The sequence below is a fragment of the Protobothrops mucrosquamatus genome, unplaced genomic scaffold, assembly GCF_001527695.2.
Source record: "Protobothrops mucrosquamatus isolate PMUCROS unplaced genomic scaffold, P.Mucros_1.0 scaffold956, whole genome shotgun sequence".
Taxonomy (NCBI): domain Eukaryota; kingdom Metazoa; phylum Chordata; class Lepidosauria; order Squamata; family Viperidae; genus Protobothrops; species Protobothrops mucrosquamatus.
The window spans coordinates 157,016-178,942 of record NW_015387200.1 but is presented as its reverse complement, the minus strand read 5'-3'; the positions used below and the strand labels follow the sequence as shown (position 1 = coordinate 178,942).

General features: G+C 37.3%; 1 protein-coding gene across 1 annotated transcript; it reads right to left on the bottom strand.

The window, feature by feature from the left end:
• Positions 1-1,696: 1,696 nt before the first annotated feature.
• C9orf72 (C9orf72-SMCR8 complex subunit) lies at positions 1,697-21,023 on the bottom strand. The gene is made up of 11 exons (XM_015819576.2): positions 20,985-21,023; positions 17,606-18,092; positions 15,191-15,250; positions 14,143-14,238; positions 11,840-11,904; positions 10,347-10,419; positions 9,603-9,719; positions 7,491-7,726; positions 4,989-5,046; positions 4,524-4,633; positions 1,697-4,421 (listed from the first exon to the last, which is right to left on the bottom strand). Exons 2-11 carry the CDS (start codon positions 18,047-18,049, stop codon positions 4,235-4,237), a joined length of 1,446 nt encoding a protein of 481 aa, XP_015675062.1. The 5' UTR covers positions 18,050-18,092; positions 20,985-21,023; the 3' UTR covers positions 1,697-4,234.
• Positions 21,024-21,927: the final 904 nt, after the last annotated feature.

Below are 21,927 nucleotides of genomic sequence, written 5' to 3'. Positions count from 1 at the left end.
CACATCACTTCGCAATGCAGTTGCTGGTCCCAATTACCATTTTTAAGCAAGGATTACCTATATTTGCAATGAGAGCCAGTTTGGTGTAATGGTCAAGGAACTAGGCTAGAAGCAGGGAGACCAAGTTCTATTTCTGCCTTAGGAATGAAGCCATCTAGGTCAGGGGTCCCCAGCCCCTGGTCTGTGGACTGGCACCGATCCGCAGCATCCCAGCAAATGGGCCACACAAACAAGCAAAGCCCTATCTGCAGGATTCAGGCAGTACACAAAACCACACCCCCTCTGGTCCGCGAAAAACCTTTCTCCATGGCACCGGTCACTGGTGCACAAAAGGTTGAGGACTTCTGATCTAGGTGACCTTGGGCCAGTCACTCTCTCTCTCAGCCCTCTACAGCAGGCAATAGCAAACCATTTCTGAAAATCTTAAGAAAACTGCAGGGATCAACCCAGGTAGTCACCAAGAGTCAATATTAACCTGAAGGCTTAGTTCCCTCTTAATAATCTGTAATGAATTCCACAATTGAGTCCCCTTGTTGATATGGGTAGAAGTAGGGAATGTATTAATCAGTTAAGCTTTTAAAAAAAATTCATTTCTGACTTGAACAAGTTTTGATTATTGTTTTAAAACTTGCAATCTGGCTGCTTGAAAGCTCTCCTACTTTAATGAAGACCTGCCTATACTGTACATCAGTGGTTCTCAACCTGTGGGTCGGGACCCCATTTGGGGTCGATCGACCATTTCATGGGGGTCACCAAGCAAGGCTGTCCGCCATTTTTCCCCCCTTTTCTGGCGGGTGCCTTACCTCCCTTGGGCTGGGCCAGCTGGTGGTCGGCCTGCTCCGTCTCTGCCGCTTGCCAGCTACGCCTCGGCCGGCGCAGGGGGCGGAACCACGCATGCGCGGCGCTCCCGGGCAGGGAAAGTCCTCGACTTACGACCGGTTGGGTAGCCCTCGACTTACGACCGGTTTAGTCCTCGACTTACGACCGGTTTAGTCCTCGACTTACGACCGGTTGGGGTCACGGCATTAAAAAGGTTGAGAACCACTGCTGTACATAGTATCTATTGAAACATCTCCTATCTTTTCTAGAGATTATAGAGAGCAGCTGCTCTTCTTGACTGTGATCCACTGAGTATTTTTTTCCCCTGTGGAGAGATTGCCATTGCAACTATACACAAGAGGTGTTTTATTCTCTTGGGAATTTAAAACTCTGGTTCTATTGGTTTTATGTATAGTTAAATTTTGTGACCACGATTTCAATTTTATCTATGCGGTTCTGACTGATTATAGGTCTTAGAATAATATTTAAAATTATTTTTGTACAGGTAGCCCTTGACTTATGACCATAATTGAGCCTGGACGTACACTGCAAACCTGCAAAAAAAATGTCCCAAATTGTGGTTACATGTCTGTGGGACGCTGGAAACATCTGAAATGGAGAGCTGGCTGTCAAGCACCTAAAATGCGACATGACTCTGTATGTGTATGTGTTGATTTTGAAAATGGGTAGTAAATAGCTTTTTTTTGGAGGGGGGAAAACATCATTGAGGGCTACAACTCTTAATTTGCTGTTGTTGCTGAAGATCATTGTTTCAATCATCCTGAAGAAAAGAGAATTTTGTGGCAGCTGTAAATTTGCTTAAAGCTTACAGGAAGAAATATATTCTTGCTTAAATGTTAAAAATGCCGACAGAACATTTTTAATAGCTTAATTTAATATTCAGCCATAACGTATGGAACACAAATCAAGGTCACATAACTATTTTGTCACATAAACATGCAAGACAAAAGTGCATCAAAATCTGGTGAGGTTTTTAGTATTTACATTCCATAATGAATAAAGATGATATTGTAATTTGTTTCAAGTGACTGTTTTCTTTTTGTAATGCCAGTTGTATTTGTCAAAATACATCACAATACAGTTAGGTGCAGAATTGAATAATGTGTGTTGAGTGTGGTAACATTCTTGTATACATATTCGTGTATTCTTTCATTTTTTGAAGGACTAAAAGCATGAAAAATACATAAAAACCTACAATGCATCCAGTTTAAATCAACATTTCTTAACCCAGTGTCCATCAGATGTTTAGTACTACAAACCCTTCACCCAGCCAGTAAGGAAGAGAAGGCCAGATACTTTTTTCAAAGTCTATTTCAGACAGAAACTGAATGCATGAACAACAGTGAATACTGATTCAGATAATGAATTAGCTAATGATAATTTCAATAGTAAAGTATAGTTGCATACATTTGTTTTAAGATAATCCCTGGAACTATCACAATTTTTTTCTGAAAAGTGCAAACTTCTAAGTCACCTGTAGTTCTCGAATATTTACTGTATCAGTATTTTAGAAAAATCCAAATACTTATTAGCAGAGTAAGCGATCAGGGCAAGATCCTTCAAGTGTGGCTATACAACTTCTAGAATTCCTTACTCCTGAGTATTACTAGTAAAATTTCTGTAGTTAGTGTTCAACTAGAGGGTTACAAGCTCACCATCTCTGTTATTGTCTATTTATTGATTCATGAATGCCAAACACAACATATAGTTGTAATGGCAACTATTGAACTATTGATTTCTTAATTTTAATTTTAACCATGACCTGAGCTATTTACTCTGAGATAAAATGTATTCTTAACATCAAGTTACGTAATATTCACTTTTGGATTATTCCATATTTTGTTAAGAGGTACGAAGATTTCCCCTTCTATCTTTCCCCCCCATCAATTTATAATTGCTTTGATAGCTTTCCCAATGCAAAATAGTACATCATTTTAGAAAAAAAAATCTGATTCAGAGATCTAGGGAATCACGACAGCCACAGATTGGCAGAGACTGCCTTGTTTATTTCCCTTAACAGGAAAAGTTTGAAACTCGCAAGATGTAAAAGTTAATGGGGGAAACTTTTTGTAAAAGCAGTACGTATTCATTTCGGTCACCATACATAAACTGATCAGAAGAAAATGACTAGGATTCCATGAAAACACCAGTTCATATTATGGAATGCTGAAAAACAGCATTAAACCTTGACCTGACAAGTGCATTTCCTAAATCATATTAAACACATACATATTGCACATAAATATATCTGCCTTTGGCATCTTCCCTTCACTGTAATTAAACAAAAAATGCACCGAAACATGTAACAGCAAATGTTTAGATTTTTTTACTTTATGAAACCTGCGTAATAAAATCAATATAAATATTCAATATCATGCAGACACAAAGAAGACATGTACAAAACAAGCAAAAGCTGATGTCATTTAAGAAAAAAAGCAGAATTTTGTTACCATCCATCAGTTCATAAATATAAAGTAAGTATATTTATTTGGCTTTCATTCAGAGCACAAAAGTTACTTAACTCCAGTCTTTAGCAAAAGCCTAGCTTTTGCATTTACTTTGTCCTCTAATTATGTACAACTATTGTCAGTCATTAAGCAATGTGACATCCCTTATAGCCTAACATAATCAGCAACAGAATGGATTTGCTGGGTACTTGTATGGTTGGTGATACTTTACTAATTTAAAAATTCTCTCCAGGATCATGTCCAATTCCAGTCATGTCCAATTTCAACTAAGAAGTCACTTTTCTAAGCAGAGTGTTTTACAGCTATATTTAAATAGTTAGATACTACCATAAGTTTCAAGGAGCTGTTGAAAAGTGTGACAAAAGGAAGAAAGTTGGTAGTATATAAAGCAGAGGTGGGGGACGATGGTCCTTTTATGTGGACTTCAACTTCAGCATGGCTGGCTCAGGAATTCTGGGAGTTGAAGTCCACAAGTCATAAAAGGGCCATCGTTCTCCACCTCTGGTCTAAAGCAAATCCCCATAGAAATTAGGGTCTTTGGTCAGCATTTGACACTTGTTTGTAGTCTAGTATCTCGAAATAGAGAATGAGCAAATGTCAAAAATGATAACACCAATGTGCTCTAATGAGAACCATTTTAAAACATTTCTGTTGTTTTATTGTTTTGAAAGCTCCAGCTAGCGTTTTGACCAAACGTAATGATATTGTCTTTTACTATAAACAAAATGGAGCCTTTGAGTCTGCCTAAGATTTGAATAGATTTGACAGCAAATTGTCCTCCCTCTTCCTTCTACAGGCTGTAGTGTAAACTTACATTCAGTTGCAGTGGAGAGCAGCATGTGATTACGAAGAGAAGCATTGTTTTCCCTTTACAAAAACTTTTGAATAATATTACGAGGCTGCAACAAGCCCAGATTAAAAGGTCTTTAAAATGACATTAGGACATCGTGTTCTTGCACGCTGGTGTAAAAAGGTTGACCAAAAAGAAACGAATGTAAACCAGGTTTGAGCTTTTCAGCAAAAGCCATTATTATGTTAAGATCGCCCTCTGCTGTTAAGTCCAGGTCTATCTTCAAGTTACGAAGAGATTTAAAAGGCTTTTTGCCTTTTTGCCTGTAAGTTGAAGAACAAAGATGTGGTGAACGGGAAAACTTTAAAGCTATGTCAAGACACAAGATAGCCAACCCCATTGTTCCCTTTAACTTTACAACTCACGTATCATCTTCGATGTATTTGATGAGAGTTAAGGCTTTTCTGTGAAGGACTAAGAGGAACTGGGCAAGAAACACACTCCTTAGAGACAATCCAGGCTTCAAATGAAAGACCTGTTAAGAATTGGCACACACAAAAATCGTACCATGAAAAATCTCCTTTAACTAGAGTTCTCTTAGTGTTTTCCCATTCTCCTGCATATATTGCCTTTATTTTATTTATTTTTATTACACTTATAAACTGTTTTTTTAAAAATATTTTGGTCCAGATCTCCAATAAATCAAAACAAGCATGACCAATCTCCAGGGATTATGAAATACTTGGAGAATTGCCCAGCCTTGCTTGATGTACCCTAAACACATTACATATATTCTAAAATTACTCTTTTCATGAAAAAAATTATGCAAAAAGGATATTTAATAAGTAATATGCCATATTATTAGTTTTAATTAACTGAAACATAGTTACCTGATCTAAGAAAGCTTTTACTAAAGTATCTTGGTGCTGAACATCTTGGAAAACATTCCTGCAGAAATACAGAGGAACAAAATAAAGCATACAAAGAGAAAATTCTAGAACGTTGGAGACTATTTTAACTTGCAAAACAAAAAACAAAAGGCGAACGAGGGAGGACATAATAAAAGCGGTTATAAAAAAAATCATGCATAACATGGAGCAATCTGGCAAGAAGTATTAATCTCTTTCAAATCACCAGGATCAGGAACCATCCAAGGAATCTAAATGTAGGAAGATTTAGGACAGACAAAGAAAACTGTTGTTCACACAGCACAGAATGTACTGTTGGAATTCATTACAAGAAAAAGTGACGGCTGTTAAATCTGGAAAGCTTTAAAAAAAAGGATTAAATAAATTCACAGAGAACAAATCTATCAGGGATTATTTAGTCTTGAGAATCAAATATTGTCTGCAAACTGGGGGCAAGGCATCTCCAGTTCCAGAGGAACATTAGTAGAAGAGGACTATTCAGTTCAGAGGCGACTTGTAGTTCATTCTGAGAAGCAAGATGGTGAACCAAGGTGGGCCCACTCCTCACCGCCCCAAAAGAGATCCTGCCTGTTATCTCATTGGGACAGGGAGATTGTTCTTGGGAGGGATGAGTAAGAACATCAGAAGTGACTGCCAGGAGTTATATATTTCTAGCAGGGTTACCCAAGGCCGGAAGGTAATCCCAGCTAAACCAAACAGACACCAGCAATATTGAAAGATGCTGGAAGTGAACGATCCCCCTTAGTGACCACAGCAAAGCCGTCTGTCACACTGCAAGAGAAAGTAATGGGAAACCCCTTCCACATTTAACAAAAACCACGTGCACAGACAAAGTACGCGGTGTCCTCAACTTACAACAGTTCATTTAGTGACCGTTCAAAGTTACAACGGCACTGGAAAAAAGTGACATGACTGTTTTCCACGCTTAACGACTGTTGCAGCATCCCTGTGGCCATGTGATCAAAATTCAGACGCTGGGCAATTGGCTCGTATGTATGACGGTGGCAGTGTCCCAGGGTCATGTGATCACCTTCTGACAAGCAAAGTCAATGGGGAAGCCAGATTCGCTTAACGACCATATTACTAACTTAAGGGATTCACTTAATAACTGTGGCAAGAAAGGTCGTAAAAATGGGGCAACATTCACTTAACAACTGTCTTACTTAATAAGAGAAATATTGGGCTCAATTGTGGTCGTAAGTCGAGGACTACTTGTAAAGTGTTTGAAAATACAGCGCTAGATGATGGGCCCCCTCAAGTTTGATGGCATTCAACAAATTACTAAAGAAGAGCTGGGGATCTTTTAAGAGTTTTAAAGGTGTTTATAATGAGGTAAATTGAAGCTTCTAGAGGTTTAATTGCTGATCTTGCCATGCAGGGGCGGAAACCCCCCCCCCCCAATTCTAGTAGAATCACCTAGCAGGTTGTTGTTAGGGGGGAAATTGGAGGAGGGAGGTGTATTAGATATTGTCTTCACCTTGAGTTATTTATAAAAATAATAATAAAGGTGAGATACAAATAAATATGGAAAATAAGAAACATGAATGTGGAAAAGCTCAATATAATGTAAGATGAAATGGGTTGTCTACATATTATTGATTTCAATAACTGGAATTGGACAATTTGATAGGGAACCTGAGGAACTGTTGAACGAAATCAAAGAGGTTGTTAAGGATGAATGCAGTTAAGAGATTGCCAAAAATCTCTTTTTAGAAAACAAGAAACTGGTTATAGAAAAGCCAAAGAGCTAGGGAAGAAATTTAACAAACATTTCAGAGAACTAAAGGAAACAGACATGACAAAACATATCTCATGACCATATATTGGAAGGGAGCAGTCTACATAACAATACCCCCCCAAAAAGAGATTTAATAAATTGTACAAATTATCACACCATATCTTAATTTTACAAGCTAGCAAAACAGTATTTAGGATTATCCAAATCAGATTAGAGCCTCACATGGAAAGGGAGATTTCAAGCTGGTTTTAGAAAAGGCCAAGAAGGAAATTATTACTAATACATGTTGGATAATTCAGAAACTAAGCGAGCATGGTTTTAAAACTGCGGAAAGAAACATAAATAACCTGCACTAGGCTAATAATATTATTCTAATAGCTGAAAATATAAATAAGCTCTGATAAAGTCAAGCAGAATGAAAAAACAGAGCTAAGATTAAATATAAAGAATAAATCAATTATAACAAGCAGAATAAGCAGCATTAGAACTGAAATGAAGACGCTGATAGATAACTTCTTCCTTGATAATCAACTATCAATGGGAGATAGATAGATATAGACACATAGACAGACAGACAGGCAGATGTGAAAAGGATAGAGATAGTACATCTGAATCATGATGACCACCAACATAAAAATGCAGATCTATATTCAAATGTCTGCTGTATTTACTCACAAAGGACAGTACCAACTAACTTTTTTTGTAAACTCCATAAAAATACATACAAGTCAGGAGTAAAACTTTCATCTGTATAGATGATGGTATCTTGAGGCATTTCTTCATCCAAAGTAGCTCTCCAAAATGCTGTTAGTTCAGATCTCATGTACCGTCGTTGATTGTAAATGTGTTCATGGCATGGAGGCATCTGTTTCACTGTGTTAACATCTACATCTATGTGTGTGGTAGGGTATGGGGCATACATCACTTGGCGGAAAGGCAACACAAAGCTTCCAGTCACATCCTGCCCCAATAAAGTTTCAAAAATTAAACATGCAAAATATCATTTTGAACGTAACATACAAATATCCCATTTTTCAACAGGCAACTGGACTTTTTGTTTTTCTTTGAAGATGTTTCACTTCTCATCCAAGAAGCTTCTTCAGTTCTGACTAAGCAGCCACTTCATAAACACATGGCACAACATAGGAGAACAAACCTATCAGGACAACATTCAGCAGTCCATTTGCATTTGAAAGACAAAGGCCACTCTTTTGAAGACAGCAAAATCCATATTCTGGACAGAGAGGACTGTCTGTAAGAGGGTCAAAGAAACCATCTACATTAAAACTGAATAGCCCTCTCTCAACAGAAGGGGAGGGATACAATCTCCTGTTTACAACACAATCCTTTCACAGTTGCAAAAAGGTTCCACACCCATATGCATTATTCAGGTGACCTGAAGGCACAGATAAACCTCCAAGCGGCCTCAATGACTCTCAGAAAGAGTGCTAATGACCAGTGACTTCAAGAAATATAAATCCTTCAATTCTCCCCCATTCAGTCAGAACTGAAGAAGCTTCTTGATGAGAAGCGAAATGTCTTCAAGGAAAAAACAAAGAAATAAAAGTTACCTTTTGAAAAAGCACCTTTGAGACAATCATGACCTGGATGACTGAGAATCTCCATAGATGTAACATACAAATGAATGTCACTGTTTATTTTAATAAAATTAAAGCTGTCCTTCAAAATTTAGCTTCTGCCCTGACAATATTCAAGATTTAATTTCAATGTTTAATTATATGAATTGGTACTCAGAAATAAAACATATTTCAATTCAATGGGATTTGATTGCTAGTTCTTGGATTTAAATTGCTGTTTCCCTGCACATTAGTGAACACAAAACATGTATCTTCTGAGTGAACACTACAGTATTAAATACAGAATAGTCGAGTCAACTGAGCTTTCCATTTATTAATCTAGTTCATCACAAATCTTAGCTACTCTTAGTCATCAATAAGTGACTGAAGACTCTTCATTCACACAGTACGTGTCAAGCTGCAAGGGGTTTTACAGAAAATCACAATGTATAGATCGCAATGGAAACACTGGGACTTCTTTCCAAACACACATTAATCTCAGCTCATGACTCTCAAATGTAAAGGAGACATTATGAATTTTTTTGACTCTGTATCTCCACAATGCTAGGCAGCTTTTCAGTTACAAACATTACACTGTTCCTTCAGGCAAAGATGCAACCCGCCCTTCTTACATCAGTCAGAGACAGAGTTAGAATGGCAGTTTTACATTTTGTTCATTCAACTGTCTGGTTTATTCCTTTTATTTTTAATGTTACAACTTTTAGAAATGAAGAATAAGAGGTCAGAATCTAAAGCAAGTGAAGTTTTAGCTTTGTTCTTTGCAAGGTCAGGGTAATAATGTAATTAACAAATTAAAAATAGAAATAATTGTGTCAATAACATTCTAACTTGTGGAGAAAGTGTTCTGCATATGAGAAGGAAAGAAAAAGACGTCTTTTTTTCCCTTTACTCAAACAAGCTATGTACATTAAACAAAAAAAAAGCAGCAGGTTTTACTGATTAGATAACTTAATAATTTACGTCATTGATATTATTTTGCTTTCTATAACTACTCTGTTACTTCATTAAAATAAATTTAAGTTGGAAGTATATTCTTTTAATCTTTTACTGTTATATTTCATTATCATATAAAAATTTTATGTCTAGAAATTTTCACTGCCTCTTATCCATCAAGCAGGATATATTTTCCATAGAAATATCACCTCGGACAGGGCAAGTTTGAATATTGCTACCATTTTGTGGGATTCATAATCAGCACTGAGACCTTCCGGTATGCATATGGAAAGAAAACAATCTTACCTTCAATAACCCTTGCACAAACAGGCCTGACTCATACTTAAAAGAGGTTTCATTTCTACACAGGCGAGAACATTTTCGCTCTGCTGGAGTGAGAAAGAGGCACAATGTCCGTACTATCTGTAATAAATATATATGTATATATACTGAAATAATATAGGAAACATTTATACATTGATAGTTCTGTTGTACAGAGTCTGGGCAACTCTTACTTGTCATTTTATAAGGTTACATTTTTATCTACGGCAGAATTACAGAACTGATTTGCAGAAGATTTTTATTTTATTTTATTTTCAATTTGCCAATCTAATTTACAAGCCTGGATTTCCTAGGAAATTCCCCATATACATACTAAGGGCTAAATCAAGTTAGTTTTCTTGATCAAACCTTAGAATGTGGTTGTTCTGGGATAAATGTTCCCTGCCTTGTGTTCTTGAATAAAAAGCAGGATATAAAACAAATATATAAATAGTACTCGTATACAAATCTTGTGCATGAATTTTCTGTATCAGATCAGAAACTCTTAAATTTCAAACTCAAGACAAAAGTTGGAAACTGCAGGTTTTCATGTGCAAACTGAATAAATCCATTCTAAAAATTTAACTAAACAGATTTCCCCTGCATCCCTTGGCTTCTGCCAAAGCATGGAGTATTTTTGTAGATAAAAATAAAATTATTACTTCTATGATTTTAATTAAAACGTCCTACCAGGAAAATATTTTCCATCAGCATATAGAAAACACATACCTTATTAACTTTTTCTGCGCTACTTCCTATAACAACTGAACAGCCACAGGTTTGCAGATGTGAACTTATGGCCCTGAATATTAAGCAGAGATAAACAAAGTGATTAAAAAAAAGTTTTACAAGTTGGAACCAATTTTACATTATTTCAGAATCTCATTTTTTAAAAGTCTTTCAAAATAGTATTTGCCATTAACCTAAACTCTTGAGGGGGTCACACATATTCATTTACAAAACAAAACTTGAAAACACATTTCCAGAGTTCATATAAAGGTAGTCCTCAACTTATAACAGTTCATTTAGTGACCATTTGAAGTTGTAACGGAACTTGTAACTTCATATGACCGTTTTTCACTCTCATGACTGTTGCAGCATTCTCGTAGTCATGTGATCAAAATCCAGATGATTGGCAACTGACTCATATTTATGATGATTGCAGTGTCCTAGAGTCATGTGATCACCTTTTGTGACTTGCTGACAAGCAAAGTCAGATTCACTTAACCATATTGCTAACTGAACAACTGTGTCAAGAAAGATCGTAAAATGGGGCAAAACTCACTTAACAACTGCCTCACTTAGCGACAGAAATTTTGGGCTCAATTGTATTTGTAAGTTGAGGACTACCTGTATAGAAGGAAAAGAATGGCTTGCCATATTCTTGAAGACTCACATTTCACTGAATTCAACTGTTACTAGGCTCAGGTTCATAATATCCATGATCAAATTTCATCTATCAAAAGTACCTCAGAAGTTAGCCTGATTCTAGCTTTCCATTTCTTTGTGGGATTTTCCCCCAACAGAAAGCAAGCGTGAAGTAAGAAAACCGCAAACCCCATTTAGTTGTTATTGCTTCTCTTCACAAATGCTATTTAATGTATCCCCCTTTAAATTTTATATATCATATCCAAATTTCCATGCAGGTAGTCCTTGACTTATGACTCATCATTTAGTGATTGTCTGAACTTTTAACATACCTACCTGAAGGTTACTTATGATCCAGATTTGAAGGTATGATTGTTCCCCCCCTCCCCATTCATGGTCACAAGGGTTCAATTTACAGCCATTTGCCGTGCCCTGCAGTCACAACATTTTATGTTATTTTTGTCGAAAACCATCATTTACTTCTGGATTTTGGCAAAAGGCACCCATAGCAAACTATATGCTCACTTAATGACTGTGGTGATTCACTTAACAACCTCCGCAAAAAGGTTATAACATTTTACAACTGTTAGAGGAGTTACAACCATGATGGGCAGGCTCCATTATGGTCATAACTCAAGGACTACCTATATTTATAAATCTTGTGTGCTTAAAAATTTTTTCATTTTTTTAAAGAATGTAGGCTTTCTTTAAAAACCTGCTTTAAGTATCTGATATTTGTAACAAAAACTAATCAATAGACTTTTTATCCCAACAAGTCCCCTCTCAGCTGGGCCTACCATTAAATCTCCACTTTCAATGGATTTTCACAAAAATATAATAAAAACAGAACATACTTGAGTAGGAAACTTTCATGACAACTGTCACCAATGTCATCATCACTAAGCACGGTATCATGTATCTGGAATATAATGAAAACAAGGAGAACAGGATTCAGTTTAGGAAAACCACAGATATGAACATATCAAAAGTGATTTTTATTTTTGAAAAGGCAAAGACAATTATTGACAGTATAACAATATTATTCTTCCATCTATATGCACACTATTCAATACAACTAATGAAGCTTCCAGGATAGGAAGTGAAATGTCTTTTTCTTCTTTTTCCTCAATAAAATCAGTCCAGTTGCCTTTTCAAAAATAAAAACCACTTTTGATACAACTATGACTGGATGACTGAGAATCTTTTCACAGACACAGATATGAACATATTATTTGATTACAACGAGCATTTAAAAGTTCTCAACAACTTTCAAAAATTTCTCATCGCAATAGCACTTAGACTTACATACTGCTCTATGGTGCTTTACAGCCCTCTCTAAGCAGTTTACAGAGTCAGCCTATTGCCCCCAACAATCTGGGTCCTCATTTTACTGACCTCAGAAGAATGGAAGGCTGAGTCAACCTTGAACCAGTCAGGATCGAACGGCTAACTGTGGGCAGAGATGGCCTGCAATACTGCCTTCTAACCACTGCGCCACCACGGCTCATAGTAGAATGTTAAAAAATAATACACTGCAGCCAGCATCAGTAAGTATTTCTGTCAGTCTAAGAAGCATACTATTACTCCGATTTCTTCTTCAAGCCAATTTTTAGTTTCTGTCTATTAAATGTGATATTCTAACCCTTTCTCACCAACACATGATAAAACTGGGCATCTATGGTGGAACATAGATAGATTGCCAGGAGGGAGATCCTGCAGTGAAATTTAGATAGTTTGGTTGGGAGAAAGAGGATCAAGACTATCTTCTCTTTAGGAGTTCTTAGAGTATATTTTTAATGAGGCAGATCGCTTTAGTTTGGCAAGATTTCGGTTTATGGGTGTGGAATAACGAAAGAAACTGCTTAGAAGAAACTCAGCATGTCTTTCTTGGTTTTTTTGGAGCCTGACACCATCCTACATATTCACATGTTCAAAGGCGGACTAAAAATCGCAGCTACTGATATTCAAGAAGGCAAAAAACAAAGTGGGGGAGATTGCATCACTGTATTCTTATTGGAAGTGTAAACAGTCCGTTGTCTTCTTTCCTATTTTTTTTTTAATTTTCCAATCTAGTTAATAGACTTGGAATTCTCAAGAGGTCTACCACCAAAGAATTAACCAGGTTTGAACCTGGCTTAGTTTCAGAGATAGTCAGCCATCTGCTGGACTTTAAAGTACATGCGTTTACTTTAAATCTATACATTCTACATTTCTAAGCAGGCAGAGGTATTATTTGTATATCGCCCATTAATATTTACCTAAATAGAATTCAAAATACAGGTAGCTCTTGACTTACCACTATCCATTTGATGGCCGCTCAAAGTTACAATGACACTGAAAAAAGTGACTTATGATGGTTTTTCATACTTAGAACTGTTGCATCCCCGTGGTCACATGATCAAAATTCATATGCTTGGCAAGTTGCAGTGTCCCGGGATCTCACCTTCTGCTTGTGATTTGGATAAGCAAAGCCAAAGGGGAAGCCAGATTCATTTAACAACTGTTACTGACTTAACAGCTGCAATGATACACTGAACAACTGTGGCAAGAAAAGTGATAACATTCACTTAAGAACAGTCTTGCTTAATTGGGCTTAAGTGTGCCCAAAAGTCGAGGACTACCTGTAGTAAAAAGAAGAAGCCAGGTGCTTCCTTTCATGCTGTGTATATGTCTGTGTGTGTATGTGTTCCTTCGTATGTGCATGTTGTCAAGTAAGTTTTTGACTCCTGGTGACTGCCAGGATTAGTTCCTGCACTTTTCTTGGCTTTTGATGAGCCCTGGTGGCACAGTGGTTAGAGTGCAGTACTGCAGGCTAATTCTGCCGACTGCCAGCAGTTCGATACTCACTGGCTCAAGGTTGACTCAGCCTTCCATCCTTCCGAGGTCGATAAAATGAGGACCCAGATTGTTGGGGGCAATATGCTGACTCTGTAAACCACTTAGAGAGGGCTGTAAATCACTGTGAAGCAGTATGTAAATCTAAGTGCTATTGCTATTTTGGAGTCAGCTTCTTCCTAGGGCTGACAGGGAATGACTGGCGCAAGGTAACCAAGAAGGGACTAGAAATCAGTCTCCTGATTTCTAAACCTCATATCTTAACTGCTACATCAAATCGACTCTCTTCCTTTCATAATGGGCTTTCCCATAAAAGACTTACATCTATTTCTTCTGGAACATTGTGTGATTTCATGGATGATAGGAGTTCCATCACAGGAATAACCTCCCCTGTCAGCATGGGAATAATACTCTGGCCCTGTAGAGTAAATACAAGTTTTATTTCAATCAAGTAGTTGAATTTAAACAAAACTGTAAGAAAAGATTATTTAGAGATTAAATGGTTTTTGAAGGGAAAAAAGAAAAGAAAAATTACAGGTAATTTTGAAAAACTAATTTTCAGATTCATTCTAAAAGGTTTTAAATCAGTGGTGAATGAAATTGAACTTGTATTGATGTAATCTGATCAAGGATGGAAGCAGGCTAAAAATATGAAATGAAATTAATATATAATTGTACTTTATGGTTAAGAGATTACAAAAAGAAATCTTTTATGCTTCATTTCTTATTCAATATAATGTAATAAATCTCAACTAAGTATAACTTAACATTGATATTGGCAATTCTTTTTCTGATAGATGAATGACATGGGAAAAAATCTTTTGACAAATTGTTCTACTTTATTAGGAAATGACCACTCTTAAAGACACTCCCAATTCATCCCAGTTGTTTCTGTGGAATAAAAATATTAAAAATATTTAGATTTCCACTTTGTATGTGGACGGTTTAATATAATTTAACTTCATATTGCTTTTCTGGAGCACATAACACCAAAATCACAAAACTGTGTCTCACTTACTTTGGACATGTTATGGGAGAGAATTACTGGAGAAAGCAATTATGCTTGGAAGAGTTACTGGTAAAAGGAAACCAGACGGCCAAAGAACTCAGTGGCTGGACACCATCAAAGCTGACATCAGCCAGAGCATAGAACAACTCAAAGAAGAAGTGCAAAACTGGAAGATGCAGAGAGACCTGGCCCATAGAATTGCCAAGAGCCGGACACAACTGATAACATCATGAATGGATAACATCATTATCATTGCTTTTCTACCCAGATATTCAGAAAAATCTCTGTGTTTGTGTTTGTGTGCGTGCATACTTGCATGCATGTTTTATAGTCAGCATTTTGTTATATGTGTTTTTCTTACTTGATCTTCCACTCTTTCTGCACCTTCCATAATAGACTTCTGGAAATGTTCTTGTCTTTCCTAAAAGAAAACAGTATACACAAATAAAGACTGTTTACTTTTTACATGCACATTTTGACATTAAATAAATGTGATTTTATAAAAAAAAAATTAAATTATCATTGTGTTCAAAACAGATCATAATAAAGTAAAATTATGCATGGTAAACCAAACACAGAAATATGTTTTCAGATTCTTACACAGGCATAAAATTCAAGGGAAACTACATTTTCCGATTTTTCCTCAATCTATTCCTTTCTATCAATAGCAATAGCACTTAGATTTATATACCGCTCAACAGTGCTTTACAGCCCTCTCTAAGTGGTTTACAGAGTCAGCATATTACCCCCAACAATCTGGGTCCTCATTTTACTGACCTCAGAAGGATGGAAGGCTGAGTCAACCTTGAACCAGTCAGGATCAAACTGTTAGCTATGGGTAGAGGCAGCCTGCAATACTGCATTCTAACCACTGCACCACCATGGCTCTTCATCAAATTGTTGTTGGCAGTCAGAAATAGAATACTATCATATATGTTACTGGACTATAACAAAAAAGTGCAAGAATGCTTCACTTTGCAAAACATTTGAATTATATTTGAGCACAGAATTATTAGAATCCAAAATCACCTTAGAATTATGTTGCGAACATTTCCCTCAAAGTGTAACTATGTTTTATTTTAACTAATCTCATTTTAAAACTTTTAAAATAAACAATCCATGTTAAAATCAGGGACTACAAATGTTTTTCATAATTAACATATCCTACACGAAAAAGCCAGTGGGATTTTTTTTAAAAAATTACTATATATTATTGAATAAATGATTTCGCTGTATGTTCAGTTAGGAAGAAGCCACTGGGTGACCTTCCAGATGTTCTGGGCTATTAGCAGCCTATTTTATTTATTTATATCTCATTCAGGAGCTCAAAGTGGCATGAATGCTCCTCCTATTTTTTTCTAATGTCAACCCAGTGAAGTAGGTTAGGCTGAAAGAGTACACTTCTGTGGCTTGAGGTGATCTACTTGCCACGGCCAACTTGCCACGGCCAACTTTCTGCAGGATAACTCGCCATGGCCAACTCAGCACGTAACAATTCAACAATTCAATTATTTAAAATAATTTTAAAAATAATTGTAATTTTTGTCATTCCCATTTTATTTTGTCCCTCCTTCGGCATCCTTTAATGATTCTATTCAACGATTTCTTCAATATTAGTGTAACTCTTGTCCCGCAGCAAATTAACCATGGTGAATTGGCTGTGGTGAGTTGTTGTAGACCCTCTACAGCAGGGGTGTCAAACTCGCAACGTCATGTGACGTGTCGTGATGTATCGTGACTTTTTTTCCATTGCCGGCAATGGGGTGGGCAGTTTCGGCATGACGCATTCGGCCCGTGGGCCAGCAGTTTGACACCCCTGCTCTACATCCTAGGTTTCCCTGCTGCTAGACCAACAAATTATATGCCATACTGATTTTCATGTTTAGTGGGATTTAGGAGATTTCTAATCCAAAATATCTGATCAGCACCAACTTAGCTCTTTTCTAACAGGAAGACTTTTTTTATTGGCTATAAGAAACTATATATATTTCTGAGCAAGATTACATCAGATGGTACCTATTAGTTACGCACATGTAATGAACTTCTATTACTTTCTTCAAGAATGACTGTATATATTTTTTAATCAATTGACACTGCAATTCTGGGCAGCCAATATAGCACTACAACTAGTATAAAATCAAGCAAAATAAAATCAAAAATAATGAAAAAAAACCCCACAATTGAGACCAGCCTGCCATATAGAACATCAGACCATTACAGTGGGCTATGCGTTCTTAAATATAACTTGAAGGATTATTATTTCGGCTTTTGAAACCCTGTATTGGTTCCACATCAATCATTCTTGAATAAACCTATGTAAATTAAAAGTAGAATCTCTTTTAAGTCAATCTCAGCTCCTGGCAGTTTCTTGAACATGGTTTATTAATGCATTTTTCCAGTCTACCACTCAACACAATCTTCCCCCAATTCCTAGCCAGATCTGATCTGGCTTGCTTTTATGGGAACACCCAAGGTCAGTTGAATGCTGATAAAATTGATTATAATAAAACAAGTTTCACTGGTTTCATTTGTTTACCAAAGTATGACTAAATCTCTGGACTCACTAAATTATGTTTATTTTTAGAATGGAGGATATCAGAACACCAAGGACAAAATAAGCAAGAGCTCAGTCTGGGTTTTTTTTTTTGTCATTTGTAGAACTTGTGATATTTTAACACTTGAGAAGAGGCAGGTCTTCTGACCTAAACTGTTTTAACAAGTAGAAATATTACAATGGAGTATTAGAAGTAATTTCAATAAAAAAAACCCAACCTACCTTATGCATCCATATCCTTCCTTTCCTTATAATGTGTGTCAATCTATCAACGCACACTCTATGCAGGGGGAGGTAGAAATTAAGCTCACTCTGGGGAAGTATTATTGATAATCCATATGTACTTCGGTCTCCATTCCAATTTCCATCAAAAATTAAAGACACAATAATGACTCCTTTCTCAGATAAAACAAAAAACTTCACATCTATTGCACCACTCTCGGCATTTCGAAGTATTTCTCCATTGAGAGTATGATTGGCAAGGAATGTTATTTCTCCATCACTGAGAAGCTGTTGCTCCGTTTTTGGAGCCCAAATATGTCTGACTCTGGGACCAAGAATATTATCCCAATATGCAAATGTGGCAGCTAGTAACGGTGATTCTCCACTCAGTGAAATTTCTGTCTTGGCAACAGCAGGAGAAGGAGGAGGACAGAGGCCAGACATGATGATTTCAGCAGTCACATTATTGAACCCTAAAAAGTGTGTGCTGAAAAGGAAGCAAAACAAAATAGTTCATACCAAGCATCTCAATGCCCTAAATCAGGGGTGTCAAACTGCCGGCCTGTGCGGGTTGCATCATGCGGAGGCCACACCCACCCCAGCTCCAGCAATGCAAACAAAGGCGTGATATGTCGCAACACATCACATGACGCGGCTAGTTTGATCCCCGTGCCCTAAATCTTGAAGTGCAATTTTTAATATAGATATGTAGATTGATGTGTAGATAGCAAATAATTTAAAATTGATGTATAAATAGCAAAGTTCGTGATAAAATATTACATGAGATTCTTACTTTACTTCTAGGCTTTGCAACTGTCCAGTTTGCAGGCTTCCAAAAAAAGCAAAGTTAGTCCTTACTTAGTGACTGCCTCGTTCAGCATCTAGTCAAAGTTATGATAACTTTATGAACAATACTTGCATTTATGATCTTTGCAGATTCCCCCAGTCATGTGACCACCATTACAATTAGTATATATTGTTCTGTTTCCGACTTGGTTTCCCTTCCCCTTCAGAGTGGGAAGTTTGCAGAAGAAGGGATTATAAGAGAGTAAGCAGGCACATTAATGGAAAATGCATATCAAAAGCTATGCGGTAGCACTAGCAGATGTAGCATGCTACACAAAAGAGCCGGTATATTCCACATTCTATACCTGCTTATTGTCTTGCAATTTCTTTTTCTCCAATCTTTCCATTGGGGGGGGGCGCTCAGGCACAAGAGAGATTGCTTATAGAAATCACTTGACTTTTTCTCTCTCACCCCTGGAGCTGAGAGACTGCTTAAACAAATGAGAGGTTCACGGTTTTTAATGTGTATAGGACTGCTTTCTCTCAAACAAAAATCAGTAGTGGTATAAAAATTATTCAGCTTATCAAACTGTTGGAAAAAGCCTATTTATAAACTCAATATCAGTCAACTAATAAAAAACATGAATGAAAGAGAATTTCAATATTTCAATAGTAGGTACATTAAAAAAAAGAGAAATAGTCTTCCAACAATTGTAAAACTATTTGGGGTAAAAGCAGAGCATTTCCACTAACTTCCCTCTCTGGTGCAATTTGAGGAAAACTGCACTGTAAGGAAGTTTTGTAAGAAAATAGAAGCCTGGGTTAGTCAATATGTCTCGTACTTCAAGGTTGACTTTCACCTAATTAAGTAATCACATATTTGTACAGAAATCTGGCATTCCATCTAAAATATGTCCCTTCGAAAAATATTACTATTACATTAAGTTGAATGTAGTCCTGGGTGGCAAACAGGACTACCAAATCAGTAGGATGACAGAAATGAGATACAGAAAACTCTCTTAGCTACTATTTAGTGGTCATGCAGATTTTTACAGCCCAAATTTGGTAGCACTAACACGTCACTGGAATTTGTTCATAACTTTTTTAAAAATTGCAAGTCAATATGTATCTACGACGTCAGCAAACATTGCAAAACCATTCAGCTGAAGAGACAGGATATCAACACCCTTTGAACTGGGAGATATCAAAACAATTACAATAATACAAACATTAAAATACATAGCAAACTAGAATAAATCATATTTAACACAATATGTCACTAGAGTCCTGTTTATATAAACTGCATTTTCATTATTATAAAATATATTGTAAAATGCTGTATGTCTTAAGGAAAAAAATAACCTCCTGTCATCACACACATTCAGGGCACAGTGTCAACTTTCAACCTTCACACAATTTGAGGGGCAGAAATCAAAGCTCTCAAATAGAACTGTATACTTTCAGCACGAAGCTGAAAACACCAGCCTGAAGACGACCAATGGGACTTCGTCGAAACTTCGCCAAGACATTTCCAATTTTACGCGGGAGAAAACCCGAATAACCAAAGACCTACATACAAACACCCGCGAAAACCTCAGAAAACAAATATATGTATGTATGTATGTATGTATGTATGTATGTATGTATGTATGTATGTATATCTTGAGTTTGGTGCACCCTGTCGGCCCAAATATTTGGGCCGACAGGGTGCACCAAACTCAAGATAATTCTTCTCCCCTGTCTCATAGCTGACAAAGTGAGAAAGAGCCTGTGGCCTAGAGGTTAATACATCTGCCTAACATGCAGACAGCCCAGGTTCGAATCTCAGAAGGGTATGTCTGGTTGAAAAGAACTAAAAAGTTCAAAATGGCTATTCCAGTTCTCCCTTAATTGTCAGCAATCCAAAATTTTGAAATATATATATATATAATATACAGTTGTATTTGAGAGCCTTGATTGATATATGAATATATAAATTGATACATTATATGTATATTAATATTGGATCCTCTAGATTTCATTTCTCTTCCTCCCAAGAAACCCACGTCTTGCAATTAACTTCAGATCTAAAAGGAAAACAGCCAATTTTCTCAGACTAAGTAGCTTTTGATTGGAAACCCGAAAGAAATGTTGGAGTGGACTCCAGTTACCATCTCTGCCAGCCCTAGTTACCAATACTATACTGCATTTCTTTCCTATTATGTTGAAGATATTATATTTCTCCCCCCCCCCCAATTTCCCATCCCATTCCGTAATCCATATTTACTTCTTAAGCACAGCACGGGGCATTCAAGCCAGCAAAACCAGGCAGACACCCAGCACTTTAAAGGTTATCTCTCTCTTTCTCCCCATTCCCCCCCCCAACCCCTCCATCTCTTTTAGTCATTTATTGGTACTCAGACAGATCTTTCCTATAAGGGGTTCGGTCGGTTCCATAAGTTGAAAGAAAGCCGGTGATACCCTATCGAGCGCCAGTTACACTGGGAAGCGACGACCCCTCAATCTCAAAAGGAGACCCGATCTCGGCTTCTAGGGCAAAGCAGTCAGACGAAGGCGCGATACCTCCTCCCCATCATCACCGCCATCTACTTACCTATGGGCGTAACTGTCCGAAGCCCGCCAAGAAACTACATTAGCCTCCTCCTCTCTTTACTAGCCATTGCTGATTATAAACATAACCAACCCATCGGGCCGCGCATGCGTCTTTCGGATGGTTCTGCGCTTTTCACACCGACGAACTCCCAGCCACTCCGAGGAAGAGAGGGGAGGAGAGTTCAAGTGACGTAAGCGTCAAACAGTCTTTTTTTTTTTTTTTTTTTTTAAGCACTGTAGTGAGAATGCAGCATAGAGGTAAGAACGGTGGAGAAAGAAGGTGTAGCTGTCTAACAACGGGTCTTCGTCGGCACATTGGCTCCTGGCATAACAAATGTAGTCAAGCTCAGCAAGTTAAAAAAAAAAGTAGCCATGGGTTGGTTGAAAGTCATATGGAAGGCAGGAGTTACAGGCAGACTTATGACCTTTTGGGGACGCAAACTCTCTTTCCCCCCCTCCCGTGCATTTGTTTTTCTTCGTTGCGGGTTCCTATACCTTTAAAAACATGACAGAAGAAGAGGGTTTCCTACAGAGAAGGTTCCAATTAGAGCTCGCGGTTCAGCTAGAAATCTTATAACATGACAGTTACCTTTTCGTTATTGAAAATATTTATCTGACTGGCTTATGGTAAGAATCAAAACTACTGTTTAAAAAAAAAAATCGGAAAGATGAGTGAATGTTAAAACCAGCCAAAGCTTTCAGGACTTAAACTCCTAACGTGCAGGACTCGGGCCCTGTCATTTGAGAGCCTGAGCTCTTAATAGAAAATCACTCTCAGTATAACTCTTTAGGTTCGGTCCCCTTGAGAGTCTGTCTGCCAGGAGAGGGGAAGGGAGCTACGCAGGCGCGGGATTGGTGGTCAAGATTTTTCCTTTGGAGTTGAAAAGAATCTTCCCCATCTGGTAATTCTGGAAGTTCCGGCTCTGGAAGTTCTGCTTGCGAGC

Bases quoted from the DNA above. Each gene is read 5' to 3' on its own strand.
- C9orf72 (XM_015819576.2), bottom strand. From the start codon at position 18,049: ATGTCTGGCCTCTGTCCTCCTCCTTCTCCTGCTGTTGCCAAGACAGAA. The intron at 10,420-11,839 runs GTATGTTCTGTT...CTTAATATTCAG, and splicing joins CATGAAAGTTTCCTACTCAA to GGCCATAAGTTCACATCTGC. The intron at 4,634-4,988 runs GTAACTATGTTT...AATTCTTAACAG, and splicing joins TAAAAGCTTTCTTAGATCAG to GTCTTTCATTTGAAGCCTGG.